This window comes from Notolabrus celidotus, chromosome 7, assembly GCF_009762535.1.
Source record: "Notolabrus celidotus isolate fNotCel1 chromosome 7, fNotCel1.pri, whole genome shotgun sequence".
NCBI lineage: Eukaryota > Metazoa > Chordata > Actinopteri > Labriformes > Labridae > Notolabrus > Notolabrus celidotus.
The window spans coordinates 28,152,633-28,180,226 of NC_048278.1; the positions used below are offsets into that span (position 1 = coordinate 28,152,633).

Sequence of the window (27,594 nt, forward strand, 5' to 3'; positions counted from 1 at the left end):
CCCCCCCCCCCCGTCAGCCCGTCCCTCCTCCGCGCACGGAGAAGCTCCCCTCTCTCCGCTGTCCAAGTTCACAGACCCGCTGAGAGTGTGGAGAGTTTAGTTTGGCTGAGTGTTTGAGTCTGAACAATATCTATACTTTTGACTCACTTTGGATAGATAGACGTCTGATAAAGTTGGTATAGTTTGTCAGGCCTTTGTGGAGAGAATAACTTTGACACTTTTTCAACTTTTTGAACATTTGGCGTCTTTGTTTCCTCTTCATCCAGACTGATACATGTTGATGGCGCGGTCTAACCAAGATGGACTCGGGTTGTCTGCCGGTTGGAGACTAGATAACAGCTTCTCCCATTAGATCTAGATGTAGACTTTATCAAATTACCCGCTGTAAACTTGTTATTTGTTAACTGGATGTAACCGGACTGGGTCTTTTCCACCCCAGAGGTCACATCCCTATAATGAACATTTTCTCACTGAAGTTTCGGTGAACTTTTCCCACGACATGTCGGGAGTGGTCCGCACCCTGAGCCGCTGCCTGCTCCCGGCCGAGGCCAGCCGAGACTCGGGCAGCAGCAAGGAGAGGAGCCGGGAGAAGGACGTGGCGCAGGAGCGGGAAGCGAAGCGCAGGAGCCGGGAGATAGACGCGATGATCGCCCGGGAGAGGAGAGCCATCCGCCGGCTGGTGAAGATTCTGCTGCTGGGGGCCGGAGAGAGCGGAAAGTCCACATTTCTCAAACAGATGCGCATCATTACGGGGCACGAGTTTGATAAGAAAGCACTTCTGGATTTCAGGGACACCATCTATGAGAATATACTGAAGGTAAGACCGAGGTATGACGAGAATGAAATGGCACAAGGCCTCTGGACTTTGCAGGGGACAAAGTTTGAATTCCCAGATTCCTAATCTGTGCTGTCAGCTCCCTGCGTTTAAAAAAAGCAACCATTCTGGATGATATTTTATTTGTTGAGATGTGTTTTGAAAGTTTAAAAGTGTTTGAAAAAAGTGAAGTAGCTGAACTCAAACTAAAAGATGTTTGAGAAACTGAAATTTAGTGACATGTTTACCTAAGGAGAGAATTTAGTCGATTAACCAATTAGAGTCAAGAGGTGTATTTACCAGAGCAGACAGATAACTGAATAAACTAATTAGAAAGGTAATCAGTAACAAACATCATGACCAATTATTCATTAAAGTATTTCTATATTAAAGTTAAACCTTGATTCAGCTGCTCTAACAAAGTTTTTAATGCATTTTTTGTCTTTAATGAAGGGAAACTGAATAAATATGAGATGTGTTTTTTTTCAAGCCAAAAATGTATCAACAAAGATTAATTAAAATGGGTATAAGCAATTAGGCATCCTCTCTGAAAATTAATTGACTGAACACTGTTTGATTAATTAAGAAATCACCCAGCAGATCAATCTAAAGTAGGAATAAGAATTATTTACAGTTTATTATTGACATTTTATCACATAGTTGAGGCTAAGTCACGCACATACTCACTCAAGCACACAATGAGGTTTGTTGACATAGTGCATATTTTTATCCTGAAGTCTGGTGTGTGTGTGTTTGTGTGTGTGTGTGTGTGTGTGTGTCAGTGTGTGTCTATGTGCGCGCACAGCCCCTTTGTTTGCTGTCACGGCTGAGCCTCCTTCACCAGCTAACAATACCAGACTATTCCTGAGGGATGAGCACATCCGCCCTGAGTGCCACACAGCCCAGACCAGGATGATAAGAGCTGCACTTCAGCACAGACAAGGCATCAGTGTACAATACCCCCCCCCCCGAATACCAGCATACAGTGGCAGCGCTGTTGTGGGGGCCACATCATGAACAGGAGCCCCCCCCTCCCCTCCACTATACACACATTTCACCACATCTTTACCTCCTGAGAAATAGCATACACAATGCATCATGTGAGGGAGGAAGTACGAGACACAGAAAGTGCAAGAAATCCCATGACCTGCCCACAGTCAGAGATAAAAGTAGTACGAGGCTTTTTATCTGTTTATAGAAATAATAATATGATACTACATGCCTTTAAGTCCTCCACCAACACTCTCTTTTATGGAACAAGTGAAGACTTTTTACTGTATGGGTTGTGATTGAAGCTTAAGCGACCAGACTTGCACAATCATTCAGTCCGCAAATAGTGAAAAATGTGACGTGATGTCTTTGCATTGCTTGTTTTATCCCATCAAACGTACACAATCCCAAATTATTTAATCTACACTTGAATTAAGGCGCATCAACCAGGGATCTTTGCATCTAATTCCAACAATGATTCGTAGATAGATGTTTTTTCTGGACATTACACTTTGTTTGACGATACAATATCTAAAGAGGTACCACATTGTCCACAGGGGGCACCAAAATCTACAGAAATGAGAAGTTCCTCAGAGGACCTTTAAACATTTAATTGTACTCAAACCCCTAAATATTCAGTTTACAATCACATGAGTAAGAATTGATTTATTGGTGGTTTTGTTTGGAAAATGACATAATTAATTATTGATCTTCATTCCTTAATAGCTGCCAAACATTTTTGGTCAGTTAATTCGAAGTCTGCATCTGCGTGCTCTGTACACTGTAATATGTTTACACTGAGGGAAATACTGAACCACAAGAGTCAGTGTCTTTATGGCTGCAGCAGCTATTCCATCAAATAAAAACACTGGCGCTGTCTCATGATGCTCACCATGTTTACCATCCTGTTCTCCATGAGTATTTTGTGGGTTTTTTACAACGTTTTACTGCATGGCAAAGAGTTTGTAGTGACCACCTACTTTTGCAGTACTCATGCAACTGTTATATAAGATTAAATTATGATGAAATAGAAGGGAAATATCATTTATAAAGACGAACTACAGAACCAGTCGTAAGGAAAGACTATCATATCTCTAATGCAGATCAATGATGATGCTGTAAACTGTTGGTGTCACCAGAACAGCTTTATCCTTGCCTCTAGATGTTGGTGGAGGTTGAGTCTGACCTGCCAGGTGTAGGAAAATCCCTCCACCACCTCCGTCATGGGATCCTAATGATAGAGTATGGGAACAAAGTAGAAAGGAAGGAGGGATTAAACTGAAAGAAAGCACAGAGACATGTATTATAATAAGGATTATGAAAGTAAATAACACAGGTTGAGTTTAGGTGTGGTCCTGAACTTTCAATCCCAGTAATTAAACCACTGGTTGCAAACCAATGTCTGTTGTAATCTTAGTCAAAGTGAGATTATTAATTTCTCACAGACAAAGTGAAATAAAGAGAGACTGGCTTGATTTTAACATCATGTAGAGATTTGATGGAAACATTTTCTTAAATCTCTGGTTGTCCCTGTTTGTCTTGAGCAAGTCTTTCTCCAAACAGCTCTCTATCCGGGGGTTTAACCGCAGTCTGAACAGCTTGTTAGTCTAATTCAGAGCAGTTTGCAGTCATCCTCTCTCCTTTTATTATAACGTTAAGATTCAGAAAGTCCTCTTATTCTACACTAAGATTCATATTCAGAAGTCTACATTCTGTATTTATTCAGGCTTCTTAACTAGCTTTAGAGCTCCAAAATCCAGGATATTCTGCATGTTTTCATCTTTAGATTATAACTGGAATTAGCCATAAAGTTCTGATTTCAACACGGATTAAACAGTACACGAGAACCCAGATTCTTGTTATGACAGGGTGAGGGAAGGGGCCACTCGTCACTCCTCTGTTTGCTGTATTTTGATATTTTTTAATGTCCGCTGTAAAGCAGGGGATGTTTTCTGCCTCTACATGTTCCTCAGCTTGAAGCAGGCACTGTGTTAGTGAAAGAGGGGATTACAGTGCCATGATTGACAACATAAACGTAGGAAAGGAGCTACTTTATTATTGAATGTAATGTTAAATGAAACAGAGGTGTCTCGAGTCCTCTGCCAGCTGCCACTGTACCATGTCAAGTCATTAAGGGCAATTAGTCCTGAGTTTAGACGTCAGATTTTCATGTTGTTTTTAGCCCCATATGGTCTGATACTACAGCGGGTCAGTGACACAGAAAACAACATACCAAGAGCTTGTCTTTTGTTAAAGTCCGTTTCCCACTGGAGGAGTGTCTCCATCAGACGTGCCTGCCAGACAGCTTCAGGAAACCTCTTCTGTCCACACCTCTTTGGATTATATAAAAAAATCAAACTGACGAAAATAATTCAAACCCAGTTCACACTGTTTGGTCTGAGTATTCATTTCACTCCCTAGCTCCCTTCACTTTATAGCTGTCCAAGCTATCAGAGGGATAGAGAGAAAGGCAGAAAAGAGACTGCTTTCCCAATTATGGTAGAGTAACAGAGCTGGAGTGCAACGCTGGGCATCTCCAGAAGTTAGTGTCCAAAAATGTTCACCAGTACTCCCATATATGAATGATAACACTAACAGTTCCAAGAAAACATACTGACCAGCTGTTTTTAGTGTAACTGGTCCCTAACAGACTGATTCAATGATGTAAACACATAAATGATTACTGGATAGTACTCCAAAGTAACAGAGGTAAAAGTGTCTTCCCAATGTCCAATCAGCTTAAGAGAAACGTATAAGTCAAAGGACAGTTTTCTTTCCTAGTTTAATTTAACATACTGATATTTTTTATTTAACCAGGCAATCAAACCCACTGAGATTAAGAATCTATTTTCTGGACTGTTCCAGCGAAGACAGGCAGCAGCACTCTTTACAAATAACTATTGACAAACCCCAATGCACATACCTACCAAATACAACACAGACTTGTGATGTGTTTTAATAAATAAGTGGACAAGGAGCTCCTTGATGCAGTTATGAAATACAATTTTCAGCTGAATGAGTGAAGGAAGGTTACTCTGGGACGGTTTGCTAATGATGGGCTGAATTTTCTGCTGGTTTTAACTAAGGATGAGCTTTGAAATGAGCGGACCTTGTTGTGTTGATGTTTTCTTGTAGAAAGACAGACATGCTGAATTGAGATGCTTACTGACCTTGTTGAGATTGACAAGTTGGACTGCCAGCCTGCGTGACCAGGAGTAAGGCTGCAACAAATGATTATTCTATGAACTATCAATCCTTTTTCTGTTTAAACTTTCTAATTATATACCGACTCAAAATAGCACAGATAAACAAAGACAATGAGGAAGCCCGCCCTGTGGGGAACCGTAGTTTGTTCACACGTCATGTCAGAAGTCATACGTCAGAGTCTGTCCAATTCCTCCAAAGACTGTGTAAAACAATGAATGACACAACCACTACCCAAAGTGAAACCAAAACCTTTTAGAGCTTCCCTGTTGACCGACTGGATTATACGTCATAAAGCCTGCAATCCTCCATTATAACAGATGGAACATGGGTCAAACTATAAAATCAAAACATATGTAAAATACATTTTTTCTTAAACATATTTTCTGTCATAGTAGTTAGTTTTATTCAATCTGGTTTAGTGCAAGTATTCAGAGAGTAGTTAATCTTTAGCTAATTATTTGATGCTAATATCAGGAGTTGCAACATCAAGATAGACAGCTCTGTTGACAAAGGAGGCTCCTGCAGCGTTCTGTACGTGGTCAGCAGAGTAGAGAAAGAACAGTGAGAGAATGTAGTGAACAGTAACACAAGAGTCATTGAACTTTCTAAAGCAGTGAGTGTTCGGATCAACACATGAATCTGTTCTATTTTAGACGGTACTGACCTGAAGGATCTTTGACATTTTATCGTTAAGTAAAATGTGTGTTTTGGTTGGCCTGATGTGGCTCCTGTGCATGTCTTGGTTCCAGAAATACATCACAAGCTCAATATGGCAACGCCCATTACATTGACATTTTGGCTTCACTTTCAACAGTGGGCGGACATGGAGGCATGTCATCCATATTTCAATCAAGTCAGCGATTTCTCTCATTGCTTTAAGTCTTAAAGACAAAGTTGTCCGATCTATAGGAAAGACTTCTTCAAGATATCATCCATTTGGTTATTTTTATGACCTCAGGTTGATACAGTTTCCTTTGCATTGCTTTTTTTGAAAGCAGTGAACAGGATTTTACATGCAATCCTATTAATTTAGTGATTATAATAACATTTAAAACTTTTTGATTATTGAAAAAAAAAAAAAATGCGTGTCCACTCAACTGTCAAATCTTCTATACACTGTATTTATGTGATAAAGGACAATGAAAAGCCAAACATTTTGAAATGTTAGACACCAGCAAACATTTAACAGTTTAGCTTGAAAACATGACTAAAAGCATTTAACTGTCATCTGAAAGTAATTATTTTTCTTTATATCAACTTATCAATAAATTATTGAATCCCTTCAGCTGTAATTAGCAGAAATAGTCAAACACTGAGGCACCCAGGAAGAGAGACAGACGAGCCAGTAGAGGATTATGCAACAAATACACTGATTAGTAAATAGATGAAGTTAAGGTTTCCTCCCAGACGGAGGAGCTGTAGATGATTACGTGAATTCGTGTGACTCAGAGCGCGCTCACACTGAGCTTTTTTACTGCACACATGCTGCTGTTCTCTCTGCATGTGTGTCACATTACGGTTACATGTGTGTCTTTGTGTTGGGCTCTCGTTTGGATTTGTCAGTCTTACTCATTTTAACTGTAAAAACAAAGCTCAATCTTTTCTGCCAAAACGTCTGAAAAGAGGGATCAGACACACTTAGTCACATCAATATCAGACTCAACACACACACACACACACTTAGACACACACTTAGACACACACATTGTAGCTGCATTAGTAAGAAATAGTTTGGTCACTCCTTGCTTTTATGTTTTTGTAATTGACTTCACACCCACACTGCCTGTTGAAGCCGTCTTCTGTTGGGGAATCTCTCTTTGAATTTTCTGTCTGAGGTATCTCTCAGATTTATCCCTCGTCTTTGTAGACGCAGGGCCGAGCTGGGGTTGCAGCTGTTCCTTTTGTGGGTCTGTAAAATCCCTCTGTATGTGATATTAAGCTGTACAAATAAACTTGAGCAGACACGACTGTGTCTCACTGACACACACACACACACACACATACACACATACACACACACAGGCACAGACACAGACACTTAACCCTTAAACCACAGTGACCTTTGAAACACTGCGCTTCACTGTGATTGTTTGCTGCTGAGGCTTCTTGTTTGGATCAATAAAAGAAGCAAACAGGCTCTGGTGATAGATTGAATTTTGAACTTAAGATGCTGTTAAACTTAATTCACTGTGGAGTTAATTATTAAACTATCAGAAAAAAAAGAAAGATCAACAAGAAACAAAAATCTACATACAATGACCTTTAAACAGGGGAGGTGGTAAGTCATGAAGTAATATGATAACACAAAGAGGATTCTTTTCATACTTTTTTATTGCTTTATGACAAACACAAACACTCCAGACAACATAAGACAGACAGGGTCATCATGAGTAAGGTAAAATGTAATGTGACCTGCTCTTAAAGATGTCTTTTAAAATCTTAGAGGTCCTTTCAGTCTAAAATAATCCCAAGGAGAAAGAGGAAAAGTTATTCTTCAACAAAATCCATTAATAATTCTATTTTTAAAGATGTTTTTTGGGGCCTATAATGCCTTTTATAAAGAGTATAGGATGGGGAATGGAGTAACAGAGAAGAGAGACATTTCACGAACAAAGTCTTGTTTCCAAACAGCAGCTTTATCTGACACTTACCCTGAAGCAGCAGGTACAAACATTAAAAATGACTGTAGAAATGATCAACACAGTTGCAGATGGTCTTAGTTAGCTTTTGTTGCTCATAAAGAGTCATCAGTGTTAATTTCAGTCTGTTTCGTAACCATCTAAAAGCTCCTCACATGAGTTTTACACAAGTTTAATTAAACAAAGAGAATGAAAAGGGGAGCCAGATTTGTACCGTTTCATATCTCTCACTCTGTGTGGGTTAGTTTGATCACTCAGGACGAGACCTCCCATACAGATCACTCCATGTTCCCCCTCACAAAACCACCAGCAAACACACGTGCCTGTCAGAGTGTTAGAATGTGACGTGTGTCTGTGTAACTCCATGTTTATCGGTAACGCTAGCCTCCGTGTTGACATTTTTCCCAGGAAGCAGCACATGCAGTGTAAGTTTTTCTTCTTCCTCTGTGTGGTCAGTGAATATTGCTGAAGTCAGAAAAGCAGCCGTTTCCCTGCTGCACCACACTCTTGCTCATGTTCTCTGGTTGTGTGTGTGTATGTGTTACTTTTTTGCAGGGCATGCGTGTGTTGGTGGACGCGCGGGACAAGCTGGGCATCAGCTGGCAGAGCTGTGAGAACGAGAAGCAGGGCATGCTGGTGATGTCGTGGGAGGGACGAGTGGGCGGCACGGGGGTCGAGCCCAGTGAGTTTCAGCTGTACGTGATGGCACTGAGCGCTCTGTGGGCGGACACCGGCATACAGGAGGCTTACGCGCGACGATCTGAGTTCCAACTGGTGAGTAGAAGTGGCCCTAAACACACAGCTTCCCCCTTTTATCTCTTCCCCTTCATTTTCTCCTTCCACTTCTTCTTCTCTGCTGTGAAATATTAGTAGCTTGTGGCAGTGAAAACATATTTTTGATGCACAAGCAACTTTTTTAAAGAAGCAGAAATAATGCAACAGTTTGGACAAACATAAAAGCACTGATGAGGAAAATCAACTCAAACCAAAAGTTCCTTACTGCAGCTTTAAAGTAAATCTAAGATGGATTTGTTGCGTGTACTCTCCCATAACTGATACCTCATATTTGGGCTGTGTATTTAAGACAGTTTTACACTGGTGTTGGAAGACCTCAAAGTAGCTTCAAGGTGGAAATAAAATGTCATTATTTCATCTTCATCAACACATTTATGCAGTATCTCTTTGTCATACGTCTCTCCTGAGTATGTAGGATGTTCCTGAAGTTTCCTGAAATGTAGATTATGGAGGCGTCTTGAGCATCATTTTTCCCTGAATTCCCCATGAATCACCCTGACATGTTTCAAGAACTTACAGTAGTTATGTGTGGTAGAATAATTCTCTGGATGGATGTATTATATATGTTTTCTGGTGTCCCACTTAAAGATAAGATAAGATTGAGTTTAATATCCCCTTAGGGAAGTTTGTGTGCACACTCTGTCCTGTAGGAACAAACAGAATACAAGTTGTATACACTCAAAGCACTCAATAAAAACACATCAACAATGCAATGTAACAGTTACACAATACGTAAACCTTCTCGCAATAGCAACATATCGACTCCTTGTCACATCCTACATGACCTGTTCTTCAGAATCTTTGTGGTGATGGGCAGAGATGAATGTTTATAGCAGTCACAGAAACTCTGGTTGAAGATTGTGGGTTTGATCGGACACTTTACATTTTTTAAGCTTCTAATCGCTGTGAGGGGGTAGGTGTCGAGTTAATTTAAAGCACAGTGAAGGAAAAGCCACATTATTGCTGTCTCTACTGCAAATATTCATAAAGAGTGAAACATTTGGTTGTTAAAAGAAAGTAGAAAGATATTTTTTTTTACTAACACGTGCAGAAGATCAGCAAAGACCAAGTGGCAACCTCCAGTCTAAAAATATGAGTCCAATGCGGAAGTGCTAAAAACTGCAGTTCATCGAGGATCTGCTTGAGGCCGGCTCTGGAAGTACTGGAAACCACATACACACCAATTCATAAAAGACAATCTTTACAGCAGAAATAGACAGGTTTACAGCCTGGTACCAAAGACGAGTGTAGTCTGGATAGCCAATTTCTGGATCAGCTCAAACTGCACAGGAGGGGAATTTTCTTCTGACGCAGCAATTTCGAAGATATTTAGATTACAAGTCTTCCAATGAGAGGCACAGCGGACTTGATTGGCAGGCAGGATCACTGTAGCTGTTGGCTAGGAGGCTCAAAGCCCGCCTCTTTATGTCACAATCGCTCGACAGCAGCAATATGGCTGCCGCAGCCGCCAATTTGCCTCAAAACAGCGCTTCAAAAACAGATGGGTGACGTCACGGATACTACGTCCATATTTTATACAGTCTATGGCAAAGACATCAGAGGTGCAGTTTTGTCCACAGAGAGCGCCATAATTTACACAAACAGAAAGTTCCTCACAGGAGCTTTCAGCAGACAATATAAAACCCAAAACTTTTAAGCCCTCGACCCCCACTGTCCCTCAAAGTGATTTAATGTGGCTTCATTTAGCTGGTCTGCAGAAAATTAGCCTACCTAAATGAGCCTGTGGCTGTGTTTCCTTTTTTACTATAAAGGGTAAAATGTACTATTTTTAGATAACTTTAAAAAAAAAAGCCCATTCTGGGAGACTTCTCACGACTCCTCATTTTTGCCTCCCTCAAGGGGGTCCCGACCCACACTTTGGGAACCCCTGGTCTAATGTGTCCAGTCACTCTTCACTGTGTAAACCAAACTCTTTATAAAATCAATATTTCCAGTCAACCTCTTCTGCAACATCCAATGACTGTCCACGTTAGAAATCAGGCTGCTGTTTGCTTATTGAGCAGGAGTCATCACCAGTCACAGATTACTCACGGATTGCCCTGATGCTTCAGAGTTCATGTGTCTATGCAGACAAAAGCCTTCCAATGAGTGACCCGTACATACTTTAAGTATTTATCAGTGGGAAAATGTTCTGTTGTCTTTTTTTTGCTTAGAAAAATGAATCAACTCTTTTTCTCAAAGTCAAAGCCGCAAAGCAGGCTTACACTATTTTTTAGCCATCATCCCTCTTTATCATCTCTCTCTCTCTCTCTCTCTCTCTCTCTCTCTCTCTCTCTCTCTCTCTCTCTCTCTCTCTCTCTCTCTCTCTCTCTCTCTCTCTCTCTGCTGTGAGCTGTCTCTGATGTTATCAGAGAGCATTCTTATTAAGACCTGTCATTTTTGGGCTGTGCTGGTCTCTGGTCTGATAAACAGAAAGCAAGGACAGGGACTGTCAGGATACTTTCAGACACAAAAGCAAGTAGGAGAAGCAGCTGTAACTGTTTAGACAGGCACACAAACACATCTCCTTTTCTCTGTTTCCTCAGACCTTCAAGTAAATCTTTCTCTCTATTCCCTGAAGAGAGCCAAACAAGTAGTGATTTGTTTAACGCAGTCACTTAGTGTGGTTTAAAAAACCATTTATGAACAACAGAGCAGCTGGAGAACCATTTGGTGTCACAAGTTATTCTACAAGAGTCCACAAATCTGCTGTGAAGGGCCGGACAGACCGTTAATAACTCGTAATGCTTCAGCAGGATGTCGTGAGTGATCAGTAACTTAATGTGAACATAATGTGAACGTCTCACAGCAGCTGCTGTCGTCGTCAGAGCGCTTTGTATCGGCTGTAGCAGTTTGTTTGTTGTGTTACGGATGTGAGCGCAGATTGGCTTTCTGTTCAGAGCTTGAAGGTTTGACCTTTGACCTCCTTGGTACACATTTATCAGTGTCAAAACAATCTGGAGTCAGACAGAAGCCACGTTGGTCTCCGTCTCACTTAACATACTGTAAGTGTGTGTGAGATGTCAGCACACAGCTCCAGGTCAGACTGCCTGGTCTTATCTGGAGTCGCTGTTTGATAACTCAGTGTGGCACAGCTGCACAAGCTTACAGACATCACTCTGGTTCAAAACGGATAAGCCTGGGGATATTCTCTTTTGTCTTTCTCTCAAAAATCAGTTCAAAGCCAAAACCCACATTAAGTTAAAGCATTGTGTTTGTGTTCAGAGCCTCATAACATTTCTCTGTCTCAGCCTCAGAGCTCCAGGGTTTTCTAGAAACTGTTAAGGTGCATCAGCATGCCTCAGTAGCCTCTTAACATATGCAGAGCTCTGCGCTGGAAAGTTTCCAAAGTTGCTTGTTCACTCATGCAGCGTGATTTCTTCCCTGTTGGATGACGAGGGTAGTGGTTGGGTGGGGGTGTGAGTCTAGGGGGGCAGGACATGTCATCAAAAGCATGTTGCGAAATGTTTACAATATGATGACAATGAACAGCTTTTGCACTTCAATTCTACGTGTATAGGGAGGGATGTGTCTCTAAAATGATTCTACCTCTTCAACCGTAGATGTTTTTCTTCCTCCTGCTCTGTGTCGGAGGAAATTTCGGCTGTCTATGTTCACACATGCAGCCAACCCTGACAATTTGAGGATGTTTTCAGAGGTCCTGTGCATGTGTGAACACAGTATATGTTTTATGAGATACAGTACTTGGAGAATGCAGTATTGAAGGAAAATATTGATATTTTCAAAACACGTCTTTTTTCATAAATGTAACAAAGAAGAGTGGTGCTAAGTGCAAGGGTTTCATCTTCCTAGTTACAATACAACACATCACGGAAAGATTTGAAGCTTCAACTTTATTGTCCCCTGAAGGTTCTGAGAATTGATTTTACAAAGTTGTCTAGGTCGGATGTTTAATGTATGTTTCACTGGATCAATACTTTGACATCATCCACCACTTATAGCCAGCTGATGTTACACTCCATGAAACCCTAGCCCTAAAGCTCTGGGGAGTTTTTGGACTTCAGACAACCAAACCCACTTTTACAATTCAGACAACATCTTTCATCTTATCGACTCTTTCGCCATTAAGAGCCCTCACATAAGGATGACTCTTTAATGATCGTGCTTATTTTGCTTTTGTTTGAAGGGATTTGGGAAAAGTGACTCAGAAAGAATGAAGTTGTCTATTATAATAGGCAGCGTTAACGCCCACTCTGGACAAGCTGCTGCACCTGTTGCTTCTTATTTATTGAGTATCCTCAGAGTAAATAATGTCAACAAACCTGTTATCTTTTTTCTCTTAGTGCACATGCTCACTTAAAAACAATTTGCAGTCCTGAAATTGTTCAAACAGCATGTGAAGATGGACTGATGCCCAATATCTCGACAGTAACAGTTGCTGCAGAATTGCATTGTTTTGCTATTTGCATGATGCATAATAACTAACCCAGGGAATACTTTCAGCTTTTACATTTGTCAAGATATCTGGTCTATTATGTACATTAAATCCTGCAGCATATTCAGCAGTTCCCTTTAGCTCAAGGAAGCTTTGTAGCATCATCCCATCTGAACACAGAATGACACAGAAAGTAAGAGCACAGTGAAGCAGGGGTGCAACAGTTAGTTGACAAGAATCATTGACAAGGGGCGCCAGTTGGCCTAGTGGTTGAAGCGCACACTTAATTACAGAGGCTACAGTCCTTGTTGCGGCGGTCACTGGATTGACTCCCTTCCTTGACTCTTTGCTGCATGTCATCCCCCACTCTCTACTCCCCACATTTCCTGTCTCTCTTCAGCCGTCCTATCAATGAAAGCAACAATACACCAAAAATAACTTTGAAAACGTACTCACCAATAGCTTTAATTGTCAATTATTAGCCGGTTGTGTGTTTTTTCATGCTATGAGCAAACCTAACATTGTTTCCCCTGCTAATTCACTGATGAGTGAGCCATCTCACATCTTTACTAACTCTGATGAGAGTTCTAATCTGCATACAGAACAGTGGCAGTGCGTCCTGTATCTTATAAAGTCTGGTAGCATTTCACCCTCAACACTGCAAAGAAGGACTGCCTGCAAAGCTTCAAGGATCGATAATGCACAAGCATTTCATGTCTTTTAAACATGAACGGTGACATGAGAATGATGCATCTTACATTAACAAGTAATGTTTCAAGTGAAATGAGGCCTGTATTCAGATTTTTAATGCTATGTTTTGAATTTAGAAGATTGATGTCAAACTTAAGACTAGACTACTGTAACGGTGTCTTTACAGGACTCCCTAAAAGTCCATCAGACAACTGCAGCTCATACAGAATGCTGCTGCTCGAGTCCTAACAAGGACCAAAAAAGTAGATCACATAACTCCAGTTCTTAGATCTCTACACTGGCTTCCTGTCTGTCAAAGAATAGACTTTAAAATCCTGCTGATGGTTTATAAAGCCCTGAATGGTTAAAGCCTGAAATACATTGCTGATATGCTGCTACTTTATGAACCATCTCGACCTCTGAGGTCATCAGGTACTGGTCTGCTTTCAGTCCCTAGAGTCAGAACGAAACATGGTGAAGCAGAGTTTAGTCATTATGCACCACATATCTGGAACACACTCCCTGAAAGCTGCAGGTCCGCTCCAACTCTCACCTCTTTTAAATCAAAGATTTTTTTATTTGCCACTGCCTTCCTATCTTACTTTATTTAAACTCACTTTAAAAGCAAAATTTAAATGTACTTTTAATATATTTCTAATTATCCTTTTCTTTTCTATGTTTCATTATATTTGTCATTTTAATTGTGCGCTTTTATGCTTGTCTGAATGCTTCCAATGCTTTTAATGTTTTAATGTAAAGCACATTGAGTTGCCCTCGTGTATGAAATGTGCTATACAAATAAAGTTGCCTTCAGTTCGTTGTTTGATTAGTTTTTTAGTTTTTTCAGTCACTAGCTGACTTGACAGCTAAAGAACCAGACATTTCCTTGACATGTTGGTGGAGGAGACCAAAGATAACAGCTAACAGAACAGAAAACTGTGTAAATAGAAATAAACTACGTAATAGAAAACCCTGGGGTGCTTTGTGTGAGTGCATCTTATTGGATTTATGTTAACTTTACTTCTATTATGAAACAAATTCAAAATTTTCTTTACAATCTTAAAAAAGAGATGAGAAAAGTATAAGAATTTACTTGTTACTCTGGAGTTGGCAAATGCCCCAAATCATCACTTTTCGCTCAGTGTTGCTCATCTTTTCTTCAAACCGTCCCTTTAAGGAAGTTACTCAACCCTTGGAGGCTCTTTGTATATCATGAATGGGCTTTTGTTTCATCTTTGGATTTGTCAAAAATCAGAAAAATAAACCGTAACATCAGCCTTATCCCATTGAAGGAAAAAACAACAAAATGTCTGCTGTGGTGTGAATGTGCTGAGTTAGATATCTCCACCTCCCCCCTTCTCTTCGCTCTTTGAGAGGTTTTCCGGGGATACCACAGTCAGCTTTTCCCAGGCACGGCTGGAGCAGGGCCACGGGTTGACAGGGAGAGCCAGGAAAGAGAGGGAGAAATAGAAACAGAGAGAGAGAGAGAGTGGAAAATATAGAAGAGCAGGGGATGAGAGAGACGAAGAGAAGGAGATAGTGGGGAGAAAAACAAACTGAGAGAAAACGCATGCAAGAATTTTGTTTACTCGCAGGTTTCTCTGTTTTCCTACCACACCCTGATAACACGCAGTTTAACATATGATACACACACACACGATATAAAAACCTCCTCTGCTGTACAAAAACAGGCCTGTGTGTCATGCTGTGACGGTAAACTGTTGCTGTTGTCTTCAGCCGTACACACATCCTGAGAGACGGACGCACAAGTTTACTATGAGGGGAACTTTGAAGCCCTGCAAAGATGTAAAGAGGCTTTAAATGCTGAAATACACACACACACACACTCAGACACATACACACACACACGAACACACGCACGCACGAAAAACACACATGCACACACTCCCCATGTGGTTGACTAAATGAGATCTCAGCCTGCTGTTCTGGCTGTACTCCTCATACAGTGTGTAACTTATCTTTCAGTGTTGAGTGAGTGGAAAATCTTTTCTCTGTGTATTTTCGTGTCTGCTTTTGGTGTCGTGTTCCTTTTTCACGGTTTGTCTCCTCTTGCTTCCTCATGTTTGTGGTACTTTCTGTGCAGATGGACCAAACATCCTCTCCATAGAAACCAAAGATAACATTAACAACAACAGAAATCAACTTTGTTTTTCTTCTAGATCATCTTTGGCCTAGTTCTGTAGTTGTTCAAATATTTTTTTATCAGTAATTTTTTTAATCACTTTTTACACTAGTTTCCTTTTATCATACTTTGGTCTTTTATTACAGAAACAGTGTAAAGGAGGCAAACTCAGCAGCAGCTCTTTTATTTCATCTAAGGGTTTCTTTAAAATGCATTAATACTGTTTGAATTTAGATCAAATTATTTATTCATTTTTGGGCTTTTAAACCTTTATTTTAGAGACAGGACAGTTGATAGAGAGAGACACTGAGTAGAGATAGAGGACGGTGACATTAGTAAAAGGATGTGAGTCAGAATCAAACCTTGCTTTGAGGACTTTACATAGGGTGCATGATTTGTGAGTTAAACTTGTTTGTCAAATTATTTTTAGAGGCTCTGAAGTTACACTTCAAATTCAGACTTTGTACAGCAGGGGGAAGTAACTAGTTACACCAGTTCACTTTTATGATTATAATAGTTGTAGTGACTAAAACTTAAAGCCACTGAGGGGCTTCATATAACGGCCTATTTAGTAACTGACGTGCTCACCGTTGTATTGCTTCCTTGGTTCTTGTAAAAGGAAGACTGTCCAATACCTTACTTTGGTAGAAGATTTCCTTGTCCTATGATGGTCTTCACAAGCAAATTCACAATTACACTTGCGTGGCGTGGCGTGGCGTGGCGTGGCGTGGCGTGGCGTGGCGTGGCGTGGCGTGGCGTGGCGTGGCGTGGCATTGCTTGACTTCACCTCTATGAAGGGTCCTACCTATAAATGCATCAACTGAACCCTTTTAAAAAACAGACAGATTCAGAGACATGAAAAAGGGAAAATACCAAGAGGATTTACAACTTAGATGAGGTTTAAAGTTCTCAAGATTATAGATGTAGGGGCACTGGTGGCCTAACGGTCTAAGCGCCCCACATACAGAGCCTATAGTCCTTGTCGATTCCAGACCGCAACCATTTGCCGCATGTCTTCCCACACTCTATACTCCCCACATTTCCTGATATCTACAGCTGTCCTATCAATAAAGGCAAAAACGCCCCAAAATATCACTTAAAAAAATAAAAGATTAAAAATGTGCCTGTTTAGTCAACTAAAGGATTAAACTTCACCACCCTCACTAGTCGGCGTCAGGATTAATAGCCAGTTAAACAAATTCTTATCATTTTATTGCGGTAGGCCTGAAATTCTAGTCATTTGTTGTTTCTAAACTGTAGCGCAATTAAGTAGTTGGGGCTGTTGCTTCAGTTAATGCCTACTACCATAATACTAAAATGCTCTACTACTACCCGGATGTAAACAAACGCAGTAGGCATATGGCATCTTGTAGTGTGTTGCCCAGTGTTTTGGTATTTTGATCTAGATGGAGATTAAGTTGTATGTGTCTGGTTAAACTGGAATATAACCACTCGACCTGTTCAATGATTAACATCAACATGTGGATGTCTAACTGCAAGGAAGAATGGAGGCTGGTGGTGCTTGCTCTGCTTGTGTTGGCCACTCTGGGTCATCCAATTTGACATAAAATCACACACAAAACAATCAACTATATCCCCTTTTTCAACATATTCTTATATTTTATAGACTTGTTATTTAGAATTGCAAAGGTCAAACAACTGAGGCACGGCCAGGAACACACGAGGCACACATATACCTGTGGTCACACACACAAGTGACTGAGAGAGAGAGCGAGAGAGAGACAGAGAGAGAGACACACAGAGTGCAGAATGTGAGCTTATTCAGGTCTTTGCTGTGATAAAGCCCGTAATCTGCCCATACACGCCATGAATGGAGACATTCCTCCTGCCTTACTCAACAGTACACACATACACACACCTACACACACAAATACACACATACACACAGACACACAGCTTTAGTTTGGATGTTAATCTGCATAATAAAGGACTTCAAGTAACGTCAAAGTAATAAAATAAAAGTAGTTTGATGGCTCCGCTGCTTCAATGATCCGGCTGTTATATTTCTGCTGATGGCAGTTGAAGCGTCTTTGGAAATGATCAATGTGTGTGTGTGTGTGTGTGTGTGTGTGTGTGTGTGTGTGTGTGTGTGTGTGTGTGTGTGTGTGTGTGTGTGTGTGTGTGTGTGTATATGTGTGTAATTGCGTGCTAACATGTGTCTGTCTCTATCTGTGTTTGCATTTCCCTTCATCTCTGGGAATTCCCCTCTCCCTGCTTTTCCTTCCATCCAGCCCCTCCTCCTGTTCACGTCCAGCTCGACCAATCAGAGTCCTCGGCTTTGTGTTTCCTATTGCGGTGACACTGTGGGTCAGCGGTGGTGTCAGGGGGTCACATCTCGCCAGCACAGGGGTCTCGTTTCCTGGTTGTTGTGCGACATGTCAGGGCCGCCAGAAATGAATTCTAACATGAAACCATGAGAAATTAAAATTTCACTGATTCTGTTTGATCTGTTTGAAACTGAGAGACAGCCACATTTAGAAAAAGCAGTTCTTTGTGGTGTGAGAGAAGGATGATGTTGTATTGTTGTCAGGTTTAGATGTGTGTGATGGGAGTGCTAAAATGACTCTGTATCTAGGTTCTGTTCGACCCACTAATCCCTGCCTCCCTCCCCCATGTCTTCCCCTCTGTTTTCACACACACAGCTGTTTCCTGTTGGGTGTGTGCATTTAAGAGAGAGAGAGAGGGAGGAAGAGAGACATTTACTTTTATAGTTTAAATATAAATCAGTGGTAATCATGAAATAAAGAAGTTAACTGAAGCTTCAAGCCAGTTTTAGCTGTATATACATGTGCCTTTAACCACAGCGAACAGTTGAGTTAATCTTGCTGCTGTGACTGAAGATTGTACCTCTGCTGGAGGCTCCCACTGGTTTGTAATCATTTCTGAACAGTACGAAAATCAATTAGGAGCCTCCACAAAATTCTCTGAGCTGTGGGATTCATTACAGTGAGGATCAACCTGCAGTTACAACCACATTACCTCTCACACTATAGCTTAGCATTGATAAGAATGAAAGCAGACTTGCTGTTCACTGTGATGGATTACAGCCTCAGAAAGTCTGCTCATTGGTTTTCATACCGTAAAGAACTAGAAAGATGTCTGAAATGAAAAACACAGGGCTGGAAAGTCCCTGCTGTAACCCCGCTGTTTTACACAAGCACATCTGTGCCTTTAAACTTTATGTCTCTTTAATACCAAAGGAGGCATCAGAGTGATTGATATGTTGACATCATTCCAAACATGCATCGACTGACTTATTCAACAGAAAGCAACATTTCCACTACTTTTTTACCCCGTGTTTATTTTTGAAACTTCTGTAACAAACATATCAAGCATATCTACCTGAACCTAAGTTGTAATGTTTATGTTTGTATCCCTACAAAGCAGCTAACTTTGTGTTATTTAGCTAATGTAAGTTAGCTACATTCAATTTCTAATACCAGCTTTGTGTTCTTTAACAACTGGGAACAAGGAATAACTTGGGCAGCTGGCTAGCTATAAAATTTAGCTAACTAGCTATAAAATTGAGCTAGCTAGCTCGGGTTTCATTGTTTCAGTTACATTAGATGCAGTTCAGTCTGGTTTAGTCTGGTTCAGTTTGGTTCATTCTGATTTAGTCTGGTTTAGTCTTGTTCAGCCTAGTTGAATCCATTTCAGTCTGGTTGAATCTGGTTCAGTCTGGTTGAATCTGGAACAGTTTGGTTCAGTCTAGTTGAATCCAATTCAGTCTGGTTGAGTCTGGTTGAATCTGGTCCAGTATGGTTTAGTCTGGTTAAGTCTAGTTGATTCCAGTTCAGTCTGGTTGAATCTGGTCCAGTCTGGTTCTGTCTGGTTCGGTCTGGTCCAGTCTGAATCTGGTTTAGTTTGGTTCGGTCTAGTTGAATCTAGTTCAGTCCGGTTGAGTCTGGTTGAATCTGGCCCAGTCTGATTTAGTCTGGTTCTGTCTGGTTTAGTCTGGTTCTTTCTGGTCCAGTCTGGTCCAGTCTGGGTTGGTATGCCCAGACGGTCAGGAGATGAAATTATGATATGTGGGGAATTTTCTGATTTTAATTTGAAATGTCTTCCTGGTGAAGGTGCTGCTTGTCTCACTGTTAAGATTATTGTAAAAATCTGATTGGAATCAGGAAATGCCTTATTTCATATTCTGAGAAAAATGTAAATTATTTTGCAAATCAAGCGACCTGATGTACCCTCACTTGCACTGCTAACAGTCCTTTTTAGACCACAGTGTCTCTCATTTTAAGTGTATTTTAATCATTTTACATGTGAGCTTTTCGTCCACAAACTGACGCAACAAATTATCATCTGCCCTTTTTAATTGAAATCACAATATTTATATACTGAGGGGATTTCTAAAGTTTCCTTGCAAATAACTTTAAACAATAGTCATAAGTTGTTTGATGTGTGCTTGTTTTGTCCCTTAAGACTAAAATAATTTGTCTATGTGTGGGTGGAGGGAGTTGTTCTGGGTTAAATGTCTTGTCCCATGAAGCTGTCATTAATTTTTAAGCTGCACAATGTTAGGTTCTACTGGCTTCTTAACTGGAGCAGCAGGACAATGGACAACATATTATCACTCTTTAAATTGATTACAGCCAAAAGTGATAACTAAACTCAATGAGAATGTGTTAATATTTGCTCTGTTTTACTCTATTTGTGGTTCTCCTTGCCCTTCTCGGGGAAATATCTGGCTCTTTAGCTGCCAAGTGATTCCAAATGTTTCCCTCCTTGTTTATGATCACCAGAAAAGCAAAATAATACATGTAAAGACTTAAAGGTGTGTGTGTTTAGGCGATATAATGATCCAACGTCTTGACACTCCCTGGTTGGCAGCAGCTGATGCTGATCAGGGAAAAACCAACGATTGATGTTTCATTAAATCAATAACCACAGCATGACAGCGACCATAAAAATGTAATAAAGTAGATGAAATGCAAGAAATGAAGTTCTTCTGATAATCAAATGAACTGCTCAAATTAGATTATGTGAGACTTTCAAGTTGGAGTTGTGTAAAGTAAGATGACTCAGTTTGATTCTGCAATGACTTTTCTTTTCTTTCTGTGTGCAGAGTGAATCGGTGAAATACTTCCTGGATAACTTGGATCGTATTGGTCAACTGGTGAGTCACAGTGACGAGTTCAATCTTATCCTCTAAACTTTTCCTAATAAAAATAAAAATGTTTATGCCTTCGCTTTTTTCAGAGCTTTCTTCCCAGCAAGCAGGACATTCTGTTTGCCAGGAAAGCCACTAAAGGCATCGTGGAGCACGACTTCATCATCAAGAAGATTCCCTTCAAGATGGTGGACGTTGGAGGTCAGAGGTCCCAAAGACAAAAGTGGTTCCAGTGTTTTGACGGGATCACATCAATACTCTTCATGGTGTCATCGTCAGAGTACGATCAGGTAACACTCAAGCACACAAACGTTTCCCATTGTGTACCCTGAGATTTTAAAAGGTTAGTCACGTAGTCGGATCATTAATCACTTGACTTTCAGAGATACAAAATGCACAAAATAGATCAGAGAGAAACAACATTTGAGGTTTACACAAAGCTCTCTTTGTGGTATGTTCTAGACACTTGATTGTTCCCTCAGTCCTGGCTGCGGTTCAAATCAACAGTCATATGATGACGACTGAATCTTTAATTGCTGCACTGATAAAACCTGAATAAAACTATAGACAACTGCTGTGTGTGTCTGTGTGTGCGTGTGTGTGTCCCAGGTCTTGATGGAGGATCGGAGGACGAACCGTTTGGTGGAGAGTATGAACATCTTTGAGACGATAGTCAACAACAAGCTCTTCCTCAACGTCTCCATCATCCTCTTCCTCAACAAAACAGACTTGCTGGTGGAAAAGATCCGCACGGTGGACATACGCAAAAACTTCCCTGAGTTTAGAGGAGACCCACACAGGCTAGAGGACGTACAGGTATACACACAAACACACACACACAAATGTTACACATTTTGAAGCTTGCCTCCTGCAGAGGGACTAGCAGTCACTTTATCAAACGCTGATTTTAAGAGTACAGCAGCAGCAAACAGACACCAAGGTCAGCGATGCCTGTTTATCTTTCTCCATGTTGAATAAACAACTGGAAGTCAAGGTTGATGTTTCCTCCAGAAACTGTGACGTCAAAGCGGTGTGAAGAACATGTCATGGGTGATAAGGGGAGCAGATGTAGGTGTCTGCGTCACATTGAAAGTACTAAAAGCACTAAAACAACAGCCAGGAGCTGTCTTGCTGAAACAGCTGGAAGGTTTCAAAAGTCTGCTTTTCAGGGGGATTTGAAAGAAGGCAGGGGTAATATTTATTTTTATGAATGTTTATTTAGCTGAAGCCTGTCTCTTTCCTTCCCGTCTCTGTCTGTGAGTTTACTCCCTATTTTTTTGTCACCTTCAGACCCGTGCTGAACTAAACCGGCGCCTTAATGATCTGTTTAATAAGCGACTTGCTGTTGAAACCATCAATGACCTGAACTCACGCCACTGTTTAAAGAAGTGACGTGAGTTCAGTCAGACAACTCACGTTATTTAGACTTAATATGCATGAAGACAATAGCAGTCTGAGCCTAAAGCAGTCTAAGTCTATAGTAGTCTAAGCCTAAAGCAGACTAAACCTATAGTAGTCTGAGCCCTTAGCAGTCTGAGCCTACGGCAGTCTGAGCCTACGGCAGTCTGAGCCTCTAGCAGTCTGGGCCTACAGCAGTCTGAACCTATAGCAGTCTGAACCAATAGCAGTCTGAGCCTATATCAGTCTGAGCTTACAGCAGTCTGAGCCTCTAGCAGTGTGAACCTACAGCAGTCTGAGCCTATATCAGTCTGAACCTACAGCAGTCTGAGCCTATAGCAGTGTGAACCTATAGCAGTCTGAGCCTATATCAGTCTGAACCTACAACAGTCTGAGCCTATAGCAGCCTGAATCTTACAGCAGTCTAAACCTATAGCAGTCTGGGCCTACAGCAGTCTAAGCCTATAGTAGTCTGAGCCTATGGCAGTCTAAACCTATAGCAGTTTGGGCCTACAGCAGTCTGAGCCTATAGTAGTCTAAACCTATAGCAGTCTGGGCCTACAGCAGACTGAGCATTTAGCAGTCTGAGCCTATATCAGTCTGGGCCTACAGCAGTCTGAGCCTATTGTACTCTAAGCCTATAGCAGTCTAAACCTATAGCAATCTGGGCCTACAGCAGTCTGAGCCTGAACTGGATTTTTTGAGGTCCTCAAAGACGTTTCCCTTTCATCTTTCTAATGAAACTGAAGGAGTCTTTTGGGTGAAAAGTAAACATATTCAGGAACTTGACAGGCCTTACGTTTGGATTAAACTTTGATTTAGCATTACCCGGATGACTGAGAACCTACACACATATGAAGACTTTACATGATAGTATTCAATACAAGGCTCCCTGACTAAAAACTGTTTTATTGTGAATTGCTGCCATAATTAAAGGGAGGACAGAGATTCTGTAGTAAAGGCTTTCCTTTCAGCTCGATAGTCTTGATATTTTTGCAGAAACTGTACTGTTTTCATTCATTGCGATGTGAATGTCAGTAATACACATTCTTTCAGCCTTATATTGATAATTACTTTGTCTCAAGTCTGACAGCAGATTGTAAACTTAATTTCCTGGCCAGGTCAAGTCAGGCTAGGAAACCCAGGGTTCAGTTGAATTTCCTTCCTCGATCAGTGAACACAGGATTCGTTGTATAAAAGATGATTTGTGTGAGAAATCAGATCACTCTTGAAATACAGCTGTAACTAAACGTGTCCCTGCTCTTCTCCTTCCAGGCATTCTTGGTGCAGTCGTTCAGCCGGAAGAGGAGAAACCGGGGGAAGCCTCTGTTCCACCACTTCACCACCGCCATAGACACAGAAAATATTCGCTTTGTCTTCCACGCCGTCAAGGACACCATCCTGCAGGAAAACCTCAAAGACATCATGCTGCAGTGACGTTCACCCTGCAGACATCGTTTTAACTGTGAAGAGACGCCTCAGATGCTGGCCTGCTTTAATCTGACACTACAGCGCAGGAGTGCACATTAACCCTGACCTGTGGAGTCGACACAGCGTGTGGATATAACTGAACTCTAAACCTGTGGAGCCGTGAAGAGACTGTAGGAATACCTGTGGAAACTGTGAGGGTCTCTATGGACTAGACCCTGCATCTAACCTGTATAAATGTGTGTATGCTGGAAAGACCGTCACTATCGTCTTCCTATAGCTCTGGAGTACGTTTACCGTCATACACAGGTTGAAAAATGTTCTTAACAAAAGACCACCACCACTCAACCTGAGCACTGAAAGTGTGTTTTTCTCTGATGTTCTGTATATAGATGAAAAATGACAACCCTGTCACTAAACTAAGCCAGACTGCTACCGGTTCAAGTTCAAGCTCTGGAAAGAGAAGAAGGGAGGACAGAGAAGGAAAAAAAAGGCAAGTTTAGAGTGAGCAGAAGAAGAATGCCTTGTCCTGATACACACGTGATAGGAGAGAGGGCTGGGGGTTTGGGCTCAGGCTGGTCATATGCTAGGTTATGTGATAAGGTTGCACAAGTGTTCCTGTCAGTGAACTTTAAAAGAGGAAGAGATGAATCTTTCTTTTTACTCCTTCTCTCTATCTTTACCTCTCCTGCTCTGCCGTCGTACAAGAGATGAACAGCTGCAGATAACAAATCTTCCTCCTCCCTCCTCCTCCTCCTCCTCCTTCTCTTCTCCTTTCCACTCCAGCACAATAGACATACTGTTCATTTCCTCCCTCTCAAGCAGAAACTGTAGACTCTTAAATTAGAGACTTTTCTACTTTAAACACACACAAAGACACACACAGCTCCTGTTGTGGCTTGAATTATGGTTCTATCCATATGTCTCTTAACTTTTTCCCACCAGGGAGAGTACAACAGAAGCTTGGACTTTAAACAGATCATAAATAGCTTCATATACATCAGGGCTTTCGGTTAAAACACTAACTCTACTTTTTGTGAGAATGAAAGGGCTGGACTGTAAATTGCCTTTTTCTGATCATACCAGCAAACACTTCTGACTTCTGTAGATCAGAGCGGAGTTCTACCTGGAAACAAAAATATGTAGCAACCGGCCAAAACAAGCTGGACTGAGCAAAACTATACGCAGATGATTCTCTATTCATCTTCTGGTATTAACTCAATGATACTTAAATTGACTTGAACTTTTTAAGATTCATGGTTTTATAATTTGTTTGTGTGGTAAACCCCTTGTAAGAGTTTGTGCTACAAAAATAACTCATGAATCCATGTGGCCCCTGACAGAAAAATAATCAGCATTGATTTCATTGCATTTGCAGGCTTCACTAGACATTATATGTTAATCAATACAAGTGTTTACTATGTAATGCATCATCTGTGGAAGTAAACAAACAGGGAATTATAACACAACTCAGCAGCATAGATCATTTTAGGACCTTTCAGCTTGTTGTTTTGGTCTTACAGCCTGAGAGTGTGTTCAAACTCTGCTTTTTACAGAGAAAACACTTTGACAGAGTCAGTTTACACTTCTCTGTCCAACAGCTAAGGAGCCAGATAATTATATAAGGCGCTGGACGATGATTTGGATGTTGTTTAAAAACTGTTATGAGTTACACAAAAGACTGTTTTTTTTTTTCTCAATTACCCCTTCAATACCTGAAATTCTAAGGTAGCATCACCCCTTCAAATATCTTTTTTTTTTATTTGTAATTTAAAGAAGAGGATTGGGGTTATGAAAAAATAGAATTGGAGGTTAGGCCAGAAAAAAAAGAAAAATTTTCTTTTTTTTGTTCTCAGAATTTATACTTCAGATTTAGATTTTTTTTTTAAGTCAATTTATTTTATTTTTATCTTTTTACTGACCTAACCTCCAAAAAAATATTTTTTTCAGTAAATATTATTTTCAGTGGCCCTGATCCTCTTCTTTAAATGGCAGATAATCTGTTTTTTTTAGTAGTCATGGCCCGAACTTCATACAACCTTTAACTTAAAGCTCCTGTGGACAACACACCTCCTCTGATCTCTTATCCAGTTGTATATTTTGTCCTGTAGATATGTCTATAAGGGTTTCTGACTCTCCTTTAACTCAAGTTTCACTCACCTAGAATCTTTGTTGTGGAACATGTGAGTAAAAGCTTTATCAGCAGCATACAGGTATAATCACTTGGTCTGACACGTACCCCCCGGCTGCTGGTTTCAGACATTAAAAAGAACTATATAGACATGGTCACTTTTCTTGTTAATGATGTTGTTTGCTTTTTTCTGGTCATAAAGAGACATCAATATTAATTCCAGTTTGTTTCATTACAAGTTAAGAAGTCCTCACAGGAGCTTTAAAGGGAGGTGAATATTATTACATCATGAGGTGAACATAAACACAACTCCAAGAGAGCTGCTCAGTAATGCACGTATCTTTGACAGCAGCTCAGTGCATGAAAGTATGCAGCTGTGGTGAAAACTTGAGTTGTTCTAAGTAAAGTAAAGACTGTCTGTGTTGTGTTTACAGCTTGTTGTTATGGCTCTGCAGAACCAAAATCACTTAATCAAGGTTTAAATTTGACTCATAGATCAGTAATAGCACATGATCGCTCTTTAAAATAATCACTAATTGCTGCCATGTTTTATAAGTATGAGTTAGCGGATGTTAAGAAAGAAATAAGCACTGTTGCTTTTGTTACCCTCAGTTTGATATCCTCATACGCACTGATTTATGATGGTGGTTAAACAGTTGACTGGAAACATGTCTGAGGTGACCTGTTATGAGATTTTAATGAATACCCGTCAGCCAGCCAGAAACATTTCCCTACAAATGATGTTAAAATTTGAGCCCATATCCTTCCTCCTCTCTCCAAATCACCTCCTGTTCAAGGAGACAAAATGTTGATTTCATTACCAACATTTGCATAATGTGCATTCTGGTACGCAGCAGCAGCAGGACTCAGCAGCACTGCTGTGTCCTCCCCACCCTGAACATAAAGATCCCCTTGAGGAGGGGGTCCGAGTTCATCATGAGCACTTCCACACGCCTCAGTATCATACTGTATAAACTGTCATTTGTATGTAGTTGTGTATTTGCATAGTGACTTATGACCCTGTTGTTTATGTTTATACATGTTGTACATAGAATACTGTAAGTATTGGACCGACGCTGTGTGTAAGTGGTAACCTTACAATACAAACACCACTCTGTCTAACAGTACCACTGTAGCTGTAACATTTGTCATTAGCTAACCTACCTTTTCCACTCACACATTTTTTTGTACGTTTTGTCATTGCACTGGAGAGAAAACAGCCAGAAAAAGAAGAAAGGAAAAATATCTGGGGGAAAAAGCAAAGAAAAAACAGAGAGGTGTCAGGGTTTTAAAGTTGAACAGGATGGAGGCCTTGGATGAAAAGAGGGAGGTCTTCTTCTGCTGTTGTTTTTTTTAATTTTGTTTCCCAGTGCCTTGGCTCTGTGCTCTGTGGTGAAATACACTGCCGTTTGCTGACATGCTGTTTCTTTATTTTCTCAGAGTGGGCGTCTGTGTGTGTTTGAGTGTGTGTACTGCAAAGCAAAGGGGTCGAGACCTCCTGAGCTTGAGAGATTAGCCGAGAGAGGGAAGTAGAGGGGGATGGAGGAGAATTTGAAACTGAAGTTGGAGATGTGGGGAAAAATAAAGCCTAACATGTTTTTCTTTTCTTACGTCCGGGGGTGGTTTTATGAATGCGGGTCGCTCTTCCCACAAGGCGGGCAAGCAGAGGATTGAGACTTCTGATAACTTCTATCAGACTGATGCGGTGCCTGAAGGCAGACTGAGGGCTCTTCTTCTACATCATGTAATATGAGGCTCATCAGACCACTGGGTATGAGAGCAAAGCTGAAGCCAGGCGATATCTCAGTTACCCAGCAGAGTCTGACCTT

The 27,594-nt window shown here is 40.8% G+C and overlaps 1 protein-coding gene across 1 annotated transcript; it reads left to right on the top strand.

The window, feature by feature from the left end:
• On the top strand, positions 1 to 27,181 carry gna12a (guanine nucleotide binding protein (G protein) alpha 12a). Its single transcript, XM_034688406.1, has 6 exons — positions 1 to 817; positions 8,206 to 8,424; positions 20,764 to 20,814; positions 20,898 to 21,098; positions 21,418 to 21,624; positions 23,482 to 27,181. The coding sequence occupies exons 1-6, from the start codon at positions 500 to 502 to the stop codon at positions 23,641 to 23,643; spliced, it is 1,158 nt and encodes a 385-aa protein (XP_034544297.1). The 5' UTR covers positions 1 to 499; the 3' UTR covers positions 23,644 to 27,181.
• Positions 27,182 to 27,594: the final 413 nt, after the last annotated feature.

Excerpts from the sequence above, each read along its gene's own strand:
- gna12a (XM_034688406.1), top strand. The coding sequence starts at position 500 with ATGTCGGGAGTGGTCCGCACCCTGAGCCGCTGCCTGCTCCCGGCCGAG. Across the intron at positions 8,425-20,763 it reads GACGATCTGAGTTCCAACTG|AGTGAATCGGTGAAATACTT; the intron begins GTGAGTAGAAGT and ends TTCTGTGTGCAG. Across the intron at positions 21,625-23,481 it reads ACAGGCTAGAGGACGTACAG|GCATTCTTGGTGCAGTCGTT; the intron begins GTATACACACAA and ends TTCTCCTTCCAG.